The 18,389-nt window shown below is 46.9% G+C and overlaps 1 protein-coding gene across 1 annotated transcript in view; it reads left to right on the forward strand.

Annotated features, from left to right (window-relative positions):
- NTRK3 (neurotrophic receptor tyrosine kinase 3) overlaps positions 1–18,389 on the forward strand; it is a 369,430-nt gene that overhangs the window by 313,701 nt on the left and 37,340 nt on the right. Inside the window, exons 13-15 of the mRNA XM_036844028.1 lie at positions 3,840–3,970; positions 10,757–10,929; positions 13,944–14,187. Of these exons, the coding sequence (XP_036699923.1) occupies positions 3,840–3,970; positions 10,757–10,929; positions 13,944–14,187 (548 nt within the window). The remainder of the gene's footprint in view (positions 1–3,839; positions 3,971–10,756; positions 10,930–13,943; positions 14,188–18,389) is intronic.

Consider the following 18,389-nt stretch of genomic DNA (forward strand, 5'->3'; position numbering starts at 1 on the left):
GGGGAAGACAGAGGGTTGAGCTTCTGTGGACTGATGGTCTTGGTGGCCACAAAGTGGGGGAGGACAGAGGAACGGCAGCCCTGGGTAACAGAAAGCACACAGGCTCAGGAGCCAGAAAAAAAAGAGTGAGTCCTTTGGCCACATTTTAGTTCCACAAACTTTGGAAAGTTACCCGCCTCCCCCCACCCCCGCCTCCATTTTCTCATCTGCGAAAGGGGTACAATCACACATACCTCCCAGGGTTAGCGTGAGAATGGAATGTTGAACAAATAATAGGATTGGGCACAAATTAATCCCCTTTACCTGTGTCTTCCTATTTAGGTTCAGGGAAAGAAGCTGCTCGAATGGTGCTTTGGAGTCTAGAGTCTTGTTGGTACACGGGGTTCTCCACATGGAAGTGACTTGCTTTATGCGTTTGGCCCTAATCCAGCCTCTCTGTGCTGAAGCTGAAGCTCCCAGGTTACCTTGTGGAGTTCTTATCCCTATGGCTGGGAGGAAGTTCTCTCCTGGGGGGGGGGGATTTATGGTGGGATGGAGTCTGTTTTGATTTTCCCTTCCTTCTGCTGCCCCTTCTCAGATCTCACCACCCCATCCGTGGGCTTAGCTCCGGTATTGGTCTCAAAATACTTCTCCCTGCAGACAAATTGAGTGAGCCCCAGCGATTTCATTCTGAGCCACTGGGCGTTTCCACGTCTCTGAAGGAGATCCATTTGCAGACTGGGGGCAGACACTTTGGTCCGTGGCTGGTTCTGCTTCGTGCTTGCAGAGAGCAGACGAGCATCCAGCATCGTGGCCACCTGCCCCCTGACACATTCAAGGACCACAGCTGTCAAAGCTCTGACCTCCTGAAGCTGGGGTTTGGCAGCTGCCCCCAGGCTCTTAACTCCTGGGATGTGGAGGGAGGGTCGAGGAAAGGCCCCCTGTATGCAGCTGCCACGTGACTTTTCTGAACCTTTCAAGGCTTGTGATTCTTGCTGCCGAGGGAGGGAGAGGAGATGGAGGGTTCTGAGACGTGACCCAGGCACAGCAGCTGGAAAACGGAGCCCCACTCTCCTTAGAGGTCCTCCCTGCTCATTCTGGACTCACGGCGGCTGAGAGTCAGAAGTTCTGGGCCGGGGGGGTAGCTGGTGACGTCACCCAGCCCGGAGTTGGACTTAGGGACCCAGGAACATATATAGCTCTGTAGCTCTGCCTTTGTAGAGGTGTGTCCGGAATGTAAGAAATCAAGAGAGGCGTGATCTCCACCGTGAGGACGAGGGATTGAGGCTCTGAGAGGGGGCTTGACTCCGCCTAGGCCACACGGGTAAGTCCGGGATTGCAGGCCTCCTCCTGGTCTTTGAGTGGTGATGCATGTCTCGCGTACCTGTGGCTGTGGCACTTGTTGAGGCCAAGCTGTTAAAGTGAACATCGGTCATCGGCTGGCTAATTCCTCGCCCCACTCATGTCAGCCTGTTCCAGTGGTTCTTAAAGAGGGGTGCCGGACCAGCAGTATCAACATCACCTGGGAACTTGTTAGAAAAGGCAAATTCATAGGGCTCAACCTGGACCTCCTGAACAGAAAGCTCTGGGAGAAGGCCCCCGTGATCAGTTTTCATAAGCCCTCTAGGTGATTTTGATTTTTGTCCTATCGCAATGTCGTGGGAGGCTGGGGTTGGGGAGGGGTCAGGGGCCAAAGGGAACTCTTCCTCAAGTGGCCTGGCTATTCTGGTTTGTCCTGATGCTCTGGATTCGAGCCCCATCTCAACCCAGTTGGCGATTCCTGACTTGGCCCTCATTTTCCCCTCTTGTAAAATAATATCAATAATGGTGAAAACACACACCATTTCAGACGACTTGAAGGTTTACCAACTTTTACATAGAATAGCTCTTGTAGCAGGTAAGTAGAACTTGTATTATCCTCCCACACCCATTTTACAGATAAGGAAACTGAGACTCCAGATGTTTTGTGAGGTGGGCCAGCCCATAGTGGGGGAGGATCCAGGTCCTGAGCCAGGTGCCCTTGACTTTCTATCCCTGACTGAACCCAGCGGGCTCAGAGGCGCGGGCATGGCCCTATAAATCTGCCATCCCATCTCCACTGAGGCTGCGTCAGAATGCTCATCTCGCAGGAACCCATCAGTAGTCACCTGGGAATGACTGTGCAGTGATGAGCAGGTGGCCTCCCTGGAGAGGTCCTGACATCCCATTTTCTGTCGGTGCGAGACCCTTAGCCTCCCCTTCAAGGCCAACAAATACCATTCCTCAGAGGGCTAGGGCAGAGCAGCAGAGGGTGTGAAAAGGGAACCGATTTCTAATTCCCTTGTTGTAAAGATGGGGGCGAAGCCCTGCAGCAAGTGGCAGCTCCCTGGCAGCCACGTGGCCTGGGAGCCTGCAGGTCTGTCTTGCTGGGAAGAGAGAATAATGGTCTGTAAATGCTTCCGCCCACAGATCCTGGCCGGCAGGTCATCTGGGACACGGCAGGGCTACCAATAATTCTGATAGAAAAAAAACAAGATTTGTGTAGTCTATTATGAGAAGAATCCCCCAGCCAACCAAAACACTAACCACGGCCCTGCAGTCACACCCCTCTGTCCCTGTAATGTGTTCTCTTGCTCTTGGGGACAGTCTGCCATGGTCCTCTGTCTTCAACTTTTATTTTTTTGACAAGGTCATTTGAGACAACCCTCTTTCCTGGCTCTGCGATGCTCTTCATAATGTGAATACAGGTATTTAATGGGCTTCTGCCTGTTGAACGATTAATGGAAAGGTCGGTGAGTAATCTCCGGCTCACTCCCCTCCTCACCAGCCCACTTCTTGTACAATTCCTTCGAAGCATTCTTTCCAAATAGGTGGGAGGGTTGAGGTCACATCTTTGCTTTCTCCTGGCAGGCAGACTTTAATTAGGTTGCTAAATTAGCCAAGGCCGCGGTAGCCCTTCTCTTTGCACGGAGCCTGGTTCTGGGGAGGTCTCTGGACTTGATTTTGTGATTTCATTGTTTTTTCTCTCTCACAGGAGAGGGACTTGTCAAGTAGAGGCTTCCCCCAGATAACTGTAACTCCCACTTAGTGGTCTCTATCACGAACCGGACACTGTGCTAGGAGCACTGTAGTCATTATGTTATAACAAGAGCCAGTGTGGTGTGTCCGTGTGTGTATGTGTGTCCGTGTGTCCGTGTGTCCGTGTGTGTGTGTGTGTGTGTGTGTGTGCACATGTGTGTCGAGGGGGAAGGCACAGGGCCAAACTGTCATATGAATTATCTCATTTAATCTTCCCAAGAATTCAGAGAGTAAGGTATTGGTGTTAATTCCATTTTACAGATGAGGAAACTGAGGCTCTGGGATGAAATAACTTCCCGAAGCTCAAAAACTAGCAGGGAGAGGGAACCAAGGTTCATACTCGATTCTTGACTACTCAGTGCAGTCCATGGACCCACAGCCCACAGACATCCCCTGAGAGTTTATTAGCGATGCAGATTCTCAGAGCCACTTGAATCAGGACGTGCACGATGCCCAGGGGATTCCCATGCACAGTAATTGTTGAGACTGCTGTATACTCTCTCCAGCAACTATAGCTGATTATGCCGGAATCCTGGGTGTTAACAATTACTGACTCTGGTTTAGAGAGGTGTGGGGCTAGTCGGGGACAGAGCTGAGATTTCATTCTGGGTGGGACTCTCAAACCACCACGTGATGCCTGTTTTCACACCCAAGGTAAGGTGCTAGAGCTTGCCTGTCCCTGCCGTGGACTCAAAAGCAGAACTCCCTGCTCTAGACTCCTGTGCTCCCCTGTCCCCCTGCGCCTCCAAGGAGGACAAGTGCCTGGGACTGACTTGGCTGCTGTCCTCTGTCCCCTCCTGCAGATGTGCAGCACATTAAAAGGAGAGACATCGTGTTGAAGCGAGAACTGGGCGAGGGAGCCTTTGGAAAGGTCTTCCTGGCCGAGTGCTACAACCTCAGCCCCACCAAGGACAAGATGCTCGTGGCCGTGAAGGTAATTCTCAGAGGCATGTGGGCCCCAGGAAGGAAGAGGAGTGGCTGGGGTCAGGTGGGAGGGAAAGAGAGACTCACTCCATTCTGGAAGATGGTATCAACCAATGTTATCAGATGCAATCAAGATGGTATAAACTAACGTAATCAGATGCCCTTGCTCCAAGGTCAATGAAGTTTCCTTAGGACCCAAATCAACTTCCTTTGGCTTCGGAGGTCAAGAGCTGTAGCACATAAGGGGGATGTGCCCGTGGTGCAGCCGGAGGGACAAGTTATGCCTTTGATGGGCCCTGGTTTTATTCTGGAGGCCCTGGGCTCACCGCTGTCCCCAGCTGGCCCTCCTCCCACCTCAGTGACTTTGCAGGATGTGCTGCCCGTGCCCAGAAAGTCATTTGACCATTTCACGGGAGTACAACTTCATGAGGGGCGGGTAGCTCACAGAGGCCCTGGGAGCCACTGCTCAAGTCAGCAGACGTCCCTGGGGATAGGAGATGGGCTGGGGGGTCAGGTGCTGAGCACAGGGAGGACAGCGAGTGAGGCTGGAGGACATTCTTAGGTAGCCCGTGGGATCCAGGTTCAGCCCCCAAGGGGCAGCATGCCTGAGGGTTCCTGCCTTCTGGTAGCTGCTTAGATGGGTCCGTTAACCACAGGGCTTTGGTATTGCTGAGCCAGCCCTGCAGATTTGCAGTTGGAGCCGAATTGCTTGGGGCAGGAGAAAAGGAACTTTGCTACTACCAGTTACCCTCCTCCAGCAGGGAGCAGCTTCTCTCAGTCAGTGTTAGACACGTCTTTGAACACGACTGGCACAGACAAGACTCAAGTAGCCTTGCTGAGGCACCCACAGGTCTGGGGTGTGGAGTGGCCTCTGTGGGAGTGGGTGTAGGGAGCAGGCCTCTGAGGCCAGCGTGAATTCTGCGCGATGTTCTGGGCTGGGAGCAGGAGATACCTCCTTCCCCACGAGGACTCTCACCTGGGCCTCAAAAGGTCCATCCTTAGCACTGAGCGCTCATGACCGAGCCACCTCTGGATGGCAGTTGCATATTTCTGAGACTCTGGGGTCTCTGTATTCACAGTTTGTTGTGTCTGCAGAGGGTAAGTGCCCTCCATGGATGCAGGCTACAGGCATAGGGTAGGAATCAGAGAGCTGGGTGGGTGCCTGGCCATCACTGATTAGCTCTGTGACCCTGTGCAAGACGCTTAACCTCTCTGAGCCTCAGTTTCCTTCTCTGTATAATAGGAGATATAATATCTCCTCTTTAAAATTTTGGTGATTAAATTACATAACATATGAAAAATGTTTAGTACACTGCTTGGGACACAGTAAATGCTTAGTAAAGACTCATTGCTATTTGTTTTTATCAACATCATTATTCTTGATGTTGATATTATCCAATGTGCTTAGACACACGACATGTGACCTGCTGAGCTTGCATTGACCGTCTAGAACAGGGGTTGCCAAACTTCTTCTATACGAGGCCAGATAGTAAAAATTTTAGGTTTTGAGGACCATACACTCTTCCTTACAGCTACTCAACCCTACCCATGTAGTGGGAAAGCAGCCTAAACCATACATAAATGAATGGCGGTGGTGGCTGTCTTCTAATACTTTTTCTTTTTTTTTTTCGGAAGTGGGCATTGTCTATTGACCTCTGCTCTAGAAAATACATAAGGAACTAGCATATTGCCCCATAAAAGGCTAATGCTTATTATTGCTGGATATGCTGTGAGTAAACTTGCTCAGTGTGTCTCCATAGACATGGGATGGTCAGATGAGTGAGGGTGTCTTTAAACAGTTTGGACCAGGGATGTGGAAAGCTTTCTAATTTTGTCCCTAAACTTAGAATCTACCCTGCCCTAAAAATTTTAATTTATAGGATGACACTAATCTACTGTGTGTTCCAGCATCCATCTGGGGACTGGTGGATGAACTGAATATTTTTGTGCTTTGAGCAGAAAATGAAATGATGGCCTAAACCCTGGGAAACGTTTCCCGCTGAGTGGTCTGACGTTAAGGGGCAGTACCCAGATTGGGTAATGCAGAAAATGTGTTTCTGTTGTCACCCCTTTAAAAGGGTTTCCTTTCCTCCTTTTTGGTCTGGGAACCTTGAGAAGATGAAAGTTCTGGGATTTTATACCATTTGCCTCCCAATGGATCCTCCCAGCGACCAACCTCTGGAGGAGATGCTTGTCTTCTCTGGAGAACAGCCAAGAAATAGTGTTTCCTCCTTCTCATCCTCTTTAGATTGTATTCCTTTTTGCAGGCTTCTTCCTCTTGAGTTTGTTCTCAAGTTGATGCAGGGTAATTATGGACTTCCAGAGAACACATCCAAGTATAACCCCAAATTAAGTTTTCCCACAGTTGTGGTTCTTAAAGCAAGATTTTTTTGCCCAGCAGTTGCTATGGTGGAAACAAAGAGCCGAAATCCCAGCCTCTGTTCTGAAGACACTTGCAGTCTGTTGGGGAGACACGAGAATACCCATGAAACAAATGCAGAGCAGGACAAGACAGAGTGTAATTTGTATATATGTGTAGTGTAAGAGTGACATTAAAAGCATGTAATTCATGATATTTTAAAATAGGTGGTGCAACTTTTAAAAAGTTATTTGACAAATAATACACTTGTTCAAGAGTCTCCTCTGACAGACAAATAGCCGATAAGACTATGAGAAAGGTGTCCAGCCTAATTAATCATCAGAAATATGCAAATTGAACCATAATGAGATACCACTGTATACCAAGCAGAATGGCTAAATAGCAATGACAAAACCAAGTGCTGACAAGGATATGGAGCAATTGCCACTTTCATACTCTGGTGGAAATATAAAGTGGTCTAATTATTTTGAAAAACAGCTTGGTATTTTAGAACATTGGCCTCTGTGTGACCCAGCACTTGCACTCTAGGTCTAGACCTGACAGCTATGTATCTATCTGTCTGTCTGTCTATCTATCTATCTATCTTTATCTATCTTTCCATGAAGAGATGTGTTTAAGAATGTTCATAAGCATTCTTTACAACAGCCAAAAGCTGCAAACAACCCCAGCGTCCATCAGTAGCAGCTTGGATAAATAAATGTGGTATATTCATTCAGTGAGAAACTTTTCAACAAGGAAAATGAATGAACTACAGCTGCATGCAACAACTTGGAAAAACCTCAAAAACACAGTGTTGAATGAAAAAAGACAGATATAGAAATATACATATATTTTATATATATATAGCACTATATGTATGATTCCACTTATTTAAAATTCAAAAAATAAGTAAAACTAAGCTCTAGTGTTTATGGATGTGTGTATCTCTGCACATGTACTGAAATGGGTTTTAGTATATTAGTAAAATCTGAAGCTGAACATCCACTGAAATATCTCCGCCCCAATAAAAGAAAAGGAAAATGGAAAGCAGCAAAACCCCTAGACTGGAAATGATGATGTGAAGTGCCTCTGAAGGAGATGGCAGCTGTTGAGAAATTTGAATGTTCTTGCCATCTAGACTGCTTCTCCCCCATCCAATTAAACAGCCCCACTGAAACCCAGGGTTGGGAGTGGACATGAGACCTGATGTACATAAAGGGGAGACTAGAAAGGGCAAAGTCTTCAGACTTTGGGGGAAAAAGAAGGAGATGAGAAGGGAAAATTCCAGATCTCCTCTTTGCTCTATGGATACCACTGGAAGGGCCTGGACACAACCTCCCTGGCTTAGAGACTCCTTGGCAAGCCCTGTCTTCCTGCACCAACAGTTGGCAGCGGTGAGGAGCACCCATTCCATCCCATGCCACTGGCTGGTGACCCATTTTGAAGTTTCCCGGCTCCAAAGATGTTGAGCATGGACTCCGCTGAGAGGTGCACAAGAGTCTCTGGGCTGATTTTCCTTCTCAAGATTCTTTTCCTGATCTCTGTCTCAATTGCATCGATCCCTGGGGACCTGGGCCACTTGCAGCTCTGGACCCCAGTTGCCACAATAGACCCCTTGCCAATTACATAGGAACTTCAGGTTTAACCCAAGAGCTGGAAAGCCCATCATAAAGGTAGAGAGAGAATGGGCAGGAGAAGAGGTGTGGAAAGACCAAAAGAGACAGCAGTTGCTTTGTGCCCCATCTCCCAAATGAGGAACTGAACTCCTATCTGCTCTGCAGAGTAGGGTGCCAGCCCTGGGAATGATGGCTGGGACTGCTCGAGAGCTGAGAATGGAAATATCCAACGGCTGCCACTGGCAGCCGGACTGTGCGAGAGAATGATTTACAGAGATGGAGAGAGGCCATTCGGCTGGCCCCAAATTTGATCTACTTTTCCCTCTCATAAATCCAGTGTTCACATAAATCTCTGTATTCTCATCCCACCCATGCTGGGTTCCTTTTTTTTTTTTTTCCTTTCCTTTTTATTCTTCATGAAAATAAATAAATCACTGGCAGTCATCCTATACCCATGCCCCGGCCCATGAAGCTGAGGAGCTGGGCCACCGAGAGAGGCTCCCTCTCACCGTGAGTCTCTGCCCTTTTCCACCCACAGAAAGAAGGCTTTGCAGACATCTTTGTTCTGGTTGGATGTGGACACACGGCAGCCTATGCCTTTATTATCGGGTAGATTTTCTGAGAAGGCAGCCAGAGATGAAGCGGAAAGCACATGAGATCAGAGCTGGTAAAAATCAGTAATGGACCAGTGGCCCTCCCACTGTCCTTCTGGCCTTGGCCTGCCCTCTAGGCCTGGTATCCTTGCTGGGCCCAGCCATTCTGCTGACTGCCCACACTCCTCACCTCTCCTGACCCTCTCCTCTGCCCTTTCACATCTTTTAACTTCCTTGCCCACCATTCCCCTGAGGACCTGACCAGTGACTAATTCATCTGATAAATTAATTCAAGCAGGTATGCTGGACAGGAATGTATCCTGGGCTCCACACTCAAGCTATTACTTCTTACATGATCTTTGGCAAATCATTTCCCTGTTCTGGACCTCAGGTTTCTCACCTGTAAGATGGGAAAACTGTATTAGACAGCTTCCAACATTTTGGTCAAGAGTAGAATCATTTAATCCAACACTTTTTTGGTGAAACCTCCAAATTTTGAAAAGAATGAAAGGTGGTGCTTGTTGAAGTTGGAGTGGGCCTTGATCGCTGGCTGAGACACCATGGCTCTAGAGGCATTGCCATTGAACTTGGTGACACCAAGAAACCCAGCCAAGAGATTACTGTGGTATAATTAAACTCTAGCTTCTGTCATTTAAGTTGTATGAATGTGTCCTGATCCCCAGACAGGGCTGAGCCTCAGTTTTTCCAACACCAGAAATGAACAGGTGGAAACATGATATCTAGGGCCCTTTCAAAGCTATGAGTCCACCATCTCTAATGTATGCTAATGACTGATGGAGGTTTGATGGGCCCCTTAGATACAATTTTTGCACATTCACATTCCTGCAGTGCTGTAAGCCAAGGCAGCCCTGTGGATTTCAGCTAATGGGGATTGCAGTGGCAAGAGGAAGATCTCTGGCTAGGGAAGCTTCTCAAGAGTAGCATAATTTACAGGGGAGCTTAGTCTGCCTAAATAACCAGAAAAGGCCTGATACTTGGCAGAGGGAATGCAAACCAATCACGTCTAGATTTTCACTACCCTGAAAATGATGTGTAAACTTCACACCCATTCCTTCATTGCCTCGTGTCTTGTCTTTTGAGGTTACTAAACTGTGTCATTTGAAGCAAGTGGATGTTTGGCTCCATTTGCCTTCTGACCTCAGGCTGAAGACATATGTGAGCTCAACTATCCAGGCTGCTCCTCCTGTAGAAATGACCCTCCCCTTCACAGTTCATCATTCACCATGACCAACATGGCTGTGTTGGTCATTGCTGGGATCTATTCAAGGTCCTGTTCAAGGACCCTTGCAGGTGGTCTGGTCTCACCCTCCCCTTCTGCTCTACAAAGTCCACCTTCACTGACACCCCTTTTAACCATTGCTCTTCCATTTATCTTCCTGGGTCCCAGGGCAAGTGGCTTGGTCTGGTGCTCCTCCCTCACACCGGGTCTCCCACTCCCACAGGGGCCAAGTTGTGACATTTCTGTGGCCACCAGATGCCCACCATCCCATCCTACCCTGGGACTTTGTGATACTTTACCAGGTCCTGGTCCTGGGTGGGTCCTAAGCCTTCGGCCCATTAACCGCTGTTCCCACAGCTGTAGTCCCAGTTACACCCCAATACTTCCTTCAGCCCTGTAAAGGAGGACACAGGTGCCTTCTAGAAGCCAAAGTGTTCATGTTTCTCTGCAAATATACACTTTTTCATAATCTAAAATCAAGAAATAGAAAGAGCAAGGAAACTTAATTACATTGTCAGCCTGATTTCAGATGGGCTGTGAACATAGGCTAATTTACAAAGATAAAGCAATTGGGGCAGTGGTTCCCCCACTGTTTATTTTAGCTGTGAGACCATTTCTTTGGGGAAATCTTGGGGGCACGGGCCTTTGTCAGTCCTTCCACCTCCCAGCTCCCTTCCTCCGCCATTCACACTGATCTCTGAGGAAGCCTAGGGCTCTGAGATGAACAAAGTTTGAAATAACTGGCTGTCGGATGGGATGGGTATCAAAAAATTGGTTTCTGTTTCTACAAGGTTCAAAATGCTGAAGGAAGCAGGAGTCACGTCTGGCTATTGTGATTTAGCCTCATGGTCTTTAAAGGCCGATTAGGATCTTACTTGTTGGGAATCAGCATTGTCTTTATTATGGGCACCAGCTTTCTTCCCAGGAGGGGAACAGACAAACCCCTGCCCTCTAGCTGCTAAAAACCAGTGTCCCGTGTTGTTTCCAGGCCCTGAAGGATCCCACCCTGGCGGCCAGGAAGGATTTCCAGAGGGAAGCTGAACTGCTCACCAACCTGCAGCATGAGCACATTGTCAAGTTCTACGGGGTGTGTGGCGATGGGGACCCCCTCATCATGGTCTTTGAGTACATGAAGCATGGAGATCTGAACAAGTTTCTCAGGTAAGCGAGGATGTCCATCCCCGCCCCTAACCCCCACCGAACCCCTGGGGTTCTCTTGGGAGCCGGCAGCCCTATCGCTCCTCTGAACACTTCAGTCTGGAGATTAGAAATGAAAACAACCTTTCATTCTTCTACATTACCTCCTGAGCAGTTGGATATAGGCCTTTGCCCCTGATTTCTAGGGGGGGAAGTTGAGGATGCTATGAAAAGTAACCTGTACTCTTCTTCCTGATTCTAAGGTAGACTAAGAACAAAGGCAGTGTCTGAAATGGGTCCAAGGAGGGAGATCAGAGGACCTGCCACTTCCAGCTTTAAGATTCTAGGGCCAGCCCTTCCCCTGTTGCCGTGAATAGCTTTCTGACTCTGCGCCTTATGTTCTCACTAGCAAAGTGAGGCTAGCACCTTCCACACCTCCTGAAAACCTTTTTGTCAGAGACTTTTTGATGATGAATAAGACGGTACAAGGTTACAAACTCACTGGGAGACGGAGATGTTTGAATCCAAGGGCAGATTTTCCCCCAGATAAATTTAGAACTGGGCTATCCAGTATAGTAACCATATATGGCTATTTAAATTTAAATTTACGATAAATACATTTAAATAAAATTTAAAAATTCCTCTGTCTCACTAGCCACACTTCAAGTACTCAATAGCCACATGTGGCTAGTGGCTACCATATTGGGCAGTGCGGTATAGAACATGTCCATTAATAGAAAGTCCTGTTGGCTAGCACTGTTCTAGAAGGATTGGATTTTTTGTAAGAAGGGTTTCCACAAGCCTGGAGCAAGATCATCTGGATTTTGAGGGGCTCCTGATGGAACTTTTAAGAGACTGAGACCCCAAGCAGAAGTTCTGGATGGAGTTACAGTGGGGTTTGGGGAGATGTGAAATGTAGAGAAGTTAGCATCTCACTGATAGAGCAGAGGTAGCACTTCTCTGCCTCTCATACCTGTTACCTCCAAGTAGTGCCCAGATGTGGAAGAAGCAGGCATGTGTGAGGGTCTGTGGAATCCAGGGTCCCAGGAAGCACATTGAACACTCGGGCCCTGGACGCTTTTAGGGTGTGGTTCCACTGCTGAGAATGAGATTTCCAGAGCTCAGATGTGGGTTATGGTAAACTCTAGCACACTCCCCAAAACTTGATGAGCATCTCCTTGAAGTGGGACATTCAATTGAGTACTGTGGGGTTTTGAGGAGGGAATGGAAAGCAGGGTTGGTAGCAGGTTTCCAAAATTGGCCCTAGAGGAATTGGAAAGTATCTGTAGGCTTTTCTAAACTTCCTGAACTTGGTTTCACAGTGAAATGTACTCCTTTCCTGAAGAATTGAGTCCTTAGCATAAGACAGACTTGGGTTCATATTCTGAATATGTCTTAGTGATGTAACCTGGAGCAAGTTACTAACCCTTCATTCTCTCTCCTGGAAAATGAGACTATTCATAACTGCTTCACATGTTTGTTGTTATGAGTATTCAATGACTATATTTGTATAAGGCCTGGACAAGTTTCCCATGTAGCTAGGTGTTCAGTCAATGGTAGTTACGATTAAAGGTATTACAATTATTATTTTATCAGAACTGTGAACCATGGTAGTTTCTAATACGGACAGCATTCTTTCTCAGGACTCGGGATCTTCCTCTTCCTGTGCTTCCATTACCCTGAGGTCAGAGGGACATGGTCCATTTTCCATCAAGCCCTCCCCATAGATTCAGTTGTACCTTCAGCCCCACGTGCCACCAGCAAGGCTAAAGAGAGGTCCTGAGTGCCACTCCGTACCACTGTCATGCCCGCTCTAAGGGAACACGAAGAAAAAGGAAAAGAGAACAGAAGGCCCTTCCCGCTCTTGCATCTCCCAGTTGGTGCGTTTTAGGGGTAGGCTGCAGTGTACTCTCCTGGCAAGTGGGAATGTGGCTTGTCTGCTGAGCCCTCTTCCTTGTGAGCTGATGTGGTAGTTCTCCTTTGGAGGCATGAGGTAGGCAGAGCCCACAGGAGATGATAAAATGAACGTGTTATATTTAACGGTACCTTTCAGTGGAAACTGGAGAAGCAGTAAAACAGGCTGAGGTCTCATTGTACACCAGGGCTCCTTGGCTCACAACTTCATAAATAAGGGCCCTGGGTGTGGTTACAGCTGACTGGGCTTTCTAGAGAAAAGAATGAACACTAAAAGTGACTGATATGACAGGGCAAGGTGTTAGGATAACAAATCTGGGCCATGATTTGGGATGGACCAGGTGCTGTGGCTCCCCAGGTCTCTGCCTCAGGGTCACAGGGTCTCTTCATCCCATCTTGCCATTAACAGAAGTTACCCAATCCTAGACAGTGTGGTGGAGAGGTTAGGAGGTAGACTGAAGAGCGTTGCTACCCAAAAGATGGACTGTATCAGCCCTGGAAGCATCGGCACTGGGAAATGCAAATGAATGAGTTCTGCCTAGCCAATCAGAATCGTAGGGGCCCAGGAATTGTATTTAACAAGCCCTCTGGAAGCTTAACGTTTAAAACTCTCTTCCAGAGCCACATGTCACCCATGTGGCCACTGTGGGACCTCTGTGACGTTGACCAAGTGATCTGATCATTTCGTGCCTCAGTTTCCTTATCTTCAAAATTGGGGTGGGAAGAATGAATTAATATATAACATTTAAGATACTTAGAGCAGTGTGTGGAACATAGTAAGGGCTGTGTAAGAGTTAATTGTTTTATTAATTATTCTGTAGTAGACATCAAGAACCTGGGAAGCCCCTGGATAACCATAACATATTCAAAAGAGTAGGTTCATTCCCTGATTCGTTAAAGCATGTCTGCTGTCATCTTAGTTGGGAATCTGGTTGTAGAGTTTGACCATATCCATACTCACAGAATATAATTTTGGGTAGATAGAAAGAGTCCATAAGTAGACTGAGAAGAGATTTCATTCATTTCTGTGGTGCATTCCAGAGAACAGGAACTCAAGAAGACATTTCCCCTTGATCTCCTTAATTCTCTCTGCCCCCTCTCTTCTCCCCCTATACCCCCCACAGGGCCCATGGGCCAGACGCAATGATCCTTGTGGACGGGCAGCCACGCCAGGCAAAAGGAGAGCTGGGGCTCTCCCAAATGCTCCACATTGCCAGTCAGATTGCCTCTGGCATGGTGTACCTGGCCTCCCAGCATTTCGTGCACCGGGACCTGGCCACCAGGAACTGCCTGGTTGGAGCCAACCTTCTGGTGAAGATCGGAGACTTCGGCATGTCCAGAGATGTCTACAGCACCGATTACTACAGGGTGAGGTGGCTTCTCCAGATGCAGCAATCCGTGCCAGAGCTAGTGCCTTCTCACATGTCTTTGTCATTGTCCATTAACCCTGTTACTCCGGAGCACACATATACACATCTGTGCCCAGATATACACTTGATGCGTATCCTTTGGCCACTCCTGCATCTCAACATACCTGTCAATTATTCTCTGGATAGCTCACTCCTCCCTTCCACCTGGATAGGGATACTTGACTGTATCCCTACATTGCAATGACATATGCACTGTGTTCTTACTTCCATCAATACTCATTCTTCATGCAAACAGATACATACACACACACACACATACACACACACATATATATATGGACAAGCTCAACTTGGTGCTACGTTTTAACATCTTTCAACTCAGTTCCCTATCCAGCCTCACCCACGACACATTTTATTCTTTAACATTATTTGATGAGCTTATAGGCTTGTTTTCAAAGGTAGATCTTGATAAGAAGTCAGAACCCAACATAAAGTAGCAAAAATGGTTAACGTAATGCTGAGCAGAATTATCCAAATGACGTAGGAAAGATGAGGGAAGGAAGCAGGTTCTCATTGCCAACTTTGGAGAGAGGTACAGGTGGGCCTTAGGAAAAGCTTTTTGATTGTGAGAGGAGATATCACGTTCAATTTTACCTCTATAAAAGTGTCTACTTTATATTAATAGGTGTCTTATTTTGCTCCCCTTTGTATTTGGGAATCATCTTCCCATGGATCAGAGAGTGGTTCTGACAATGTTATTATTGCCAGGGAAAGGACGGGTGGGCATGAGTGGCATTTATTCCCAAAAGGAGAAATATGGGTGCAACCTGTATACAGAGATAGGATAACTTCTGCAAGTTGATTGGGAGGCAGATGCCTCAAATATATGGGAGATTTACTTTGGGGTCTTTGAATGGGTAAGGAGTTTGGATGGTGTAGAAGGAGAGGGTGGGGCAATGTTTTGGAGGTTGAGAGGCATGGCAGCCATTTCCCTCATCTTCATCTTCTTTGTACAGAATGAATGATCATATTGTGAATCAAAGGACCTAGATATATGTCTTTTTGGCCTGAGCACGGTGGGTCAGGAGGCTGGGGGTTTGGGGTTGGCATCTGTAAATCAACTCTGTCTGGATGCTCTTGATGGCTTTGCCTAAACAACATTGCCCAGATGTTATAAGGGATCACTCAAGACACTTTATTTTAGCCATAACCTGGAGAAAAATGGAATATTTGAGAAATTCCTTTTGTGGCTAAAAATGGACGAGTTCATGGTACAACCAAAAGATGGCAGATGATAGACCATCATGAGACTATGAAGCAAAGTAGACCAAACAGTAGCGAAGGTAGAAAGTCTGCAGAAAACTGGGCAGTTTCTCTAGCTACCTGCCCAGTCCAACATCCCTAGATATGGAAAAAGGAGAATGATGTAGCAGTAGGCACAGACTGATGGGCAGGGCAGACCTGCCAGGAAATATCAAAGTGGAGTCTTTCTTTCGCATCTAGACCAATTTTTTTTCCAGTCATTTCCAAGAGAGGCATCGGTGTGGTTACTAAGGGCCCATGGGTCATAGATTTCTTGAGTCTAGCTGGAGCTGGCACCGTTTAATTGCTTCTGCACTCTGCGTAATGGGGTTTGCTGGCCTGTCTGGCTGAGCTCAGATTTATGTTGGTGTTGATAAAAGCAAGGGTTGGATCATTGTTTTTCTGTGTGAGGCAGATGTTTGATTATACCAATCTGGTCTCCACTGGCTTTACCAGGGTGCTGGGAAACAATATCTGACCAGAATGTGTGCAAACTCAACTTTAAGCTTGCTTCAAGGAGTGCAGTTAATATTTCTTGATTTTGATTTAAAAGAGAGAAGAAAAAAAAGATTACATCTCCAAACGATCCTGCTGTGCCCTGACTTGAGCAGTTGTGAACCGTTGCTTTTTGTACCTGGGACAGCTACAAGGAGTAAATCCATCTCATCTCTGTGGGCTACAGGGCAGATTGGAATTCAAGGAAGGGAGAGTGAGGTGGGAAAATGTTCACATACCAGGTATCCGCAGTTCCCTTTTCATGAGTTCTAAGCCAGGTATAAGCAGAGGCCAGCTGGCTTGAAAATGTGTGTCTTTGGTCCCAAGGAAGTATAAAATAAAAAAAGGATAGCTGGGACTTCCCCGGCAGTCCAGTGGTTAAGACTCTGCCTTCCAATGCAGGAAGCGTGGGTTCGATCCCTGGTCAGGGAACTAAGATCCCACATGCCATGGGGTGCAGCCAAAAACTTTTAAAAAAAACAAAAACAAAAACGGATAGCTATTGCAGTAAAAACACAATACACCATCAGAGAACTGCATATCCACTCATGGTGGGTAGATATTATACTCTGCATATTCAAAGAGCAGCTTGTGTCATATCTTCATGTTCAGTACAGGTGCTCACAAGGTCCTCATGTGTACACAAACCCTCCCCCTCCCTCACCTTCTGTAAAACAAAAGGCAGAAGTAGACTTGCCTGAGGTCATATCAGTAATAAACTGTGAAGTCTTATTATCCGTATTGGAAGACATCAAGGTGGCAAGGGAGTTCTGTATTTGGGCCCAATGTTACCTATGTTCACATCCTAACACTGCCATTAACAGCCATGGGACCTCAATGTGCTTTCCTGAAACCTCTATTTAATTTCCCCGTTTTTCAAATGAGGACAAACATGGTCTCTCAATCAGGTTATTTTTGATGTTAAGCAAGTTGATCTGTGTAAAGAGCCTGGAATACACTACTTACTGAATAAACTATTGTTTATTTTCCTTAGTCCCCTTCACACCCAAGGCAGGAGAACCTCAGGGATAATCTTATTTCCACATGTAATTCTTGGGTCAGAGAGAAGGACCTCCTGACCACTGGAAAATAAACTGGGATCGTGTAGCTGCCCCAAAGGAGCAGTGTCTTTATGTTGACCACCTCTGGAAAATTTCCTTCACAAGGTTTCAACTTAAATAGAAATACTGGGTCATCAGTACTTGCCTGTTCTTCTGGTCTGTGTTTATATGGTCTTGCTCATGAATCTTAGCGCTAAGTCCATGTTCAGGTGATTTATGAAAGATTTTTTTTGTTTGGTACACCGGCTGAGACTGGAGGAATGCAGTGATTTATTAGATAGCAAGAACGCTGAAGGATTCTCTCTGCAAGCTGACACCCGAGATAGGTTTGCACCTCTCGGCTACCATACATTACTGAAATCTGTTGGGCCTAGGAGTTTGCTGATTTCTGGTACCTAACACAGCTAAATGCAGATAATTCAGGCGTGTGTGTGTGTGTGTGTGTGTGTGTGTGCGCTCATCTGCCCAGTGTAGATTCCAGGGTGTGTATAGGAGGGCAGAGGGGGAGGTGGAGATAAACTCCTCCTTCTATTCTTTTCTTTTTAATTTTTTAAAACAAAGAGGTGCCATCTGACTCATGCACAGGTGATATGAAAATGATGTACAAAGGTGAACTGCATAATTTCCTGTTACATATTTACAGAGAGAAAACAAACATCTCTGCACCAGAGTGAGTGCCAGAGCGATTTGTTCTCGCTTCTTAAGACTATGCCCCATCTTTGACAAGGGTGGGGTTTTGGTACCATTATATCTTTCTCAGAATATCAGACAACGCTAAGAGTTTAGGGCTCAAATCTGGAATTATAGAAAGTCCTGAAGAAGAGGAGGTTGGGATTCCAGAATAGAAATGTTTTCAGATGTTTTGATTTGGAGGGGAGGTGGAATGCTGATACAGGAAGAATGGGGTGGAAGAGATTGGTGCTCTGATCTTACTGATCCAGAGGGCCAGGAGTGCACCTTCCTCTTCACTCTGCAGTTCTCCGTGCCCGGCACAGGACCTAGAACTTGGCAGACACCCTATAAAAATATGAACAAATGCATGAAAGAATGAATGAAGTCAGAATGGGAATTCAGAGTTAGGCAGGAAGTGGATTAGGCCAGACCAAGAGGAGCCTGAACAGGCATCACTTTTGCGGAGGGGCTTCCATGCCCTGCAGGGCCAAGCATCGGGATCCCTTCAACAGGCTCCCCAGTTAAGATCTAGGGCAGATCTTATGTGTTCCAACTACACCTAATGGTGACAGAGGTGACAACCAGAATGGTAGCAGCAGAGAATCAGTGGATGAATAACTCTGCTCTTGAATCCCATCTGATTCTCCTGTCTCCTGGAGCTCCCTGCTTG

This window comes from Balaenoptera musculus, chromosome 2, assembly GCF_009873245.2.
Source record: "Balaenoptera musculus isolate JJ_BM4_2016_0621 chromosome 2, mBalMus1.pri.v3, whole genome shotgun sequence".
Taxonomy (NCBI): Eukaryota; Metazoa; Chordata; class Mammalia; order Artiodactyla; family Balaenopteridae; genus Balaenoptera; species Balaenoptera musculus.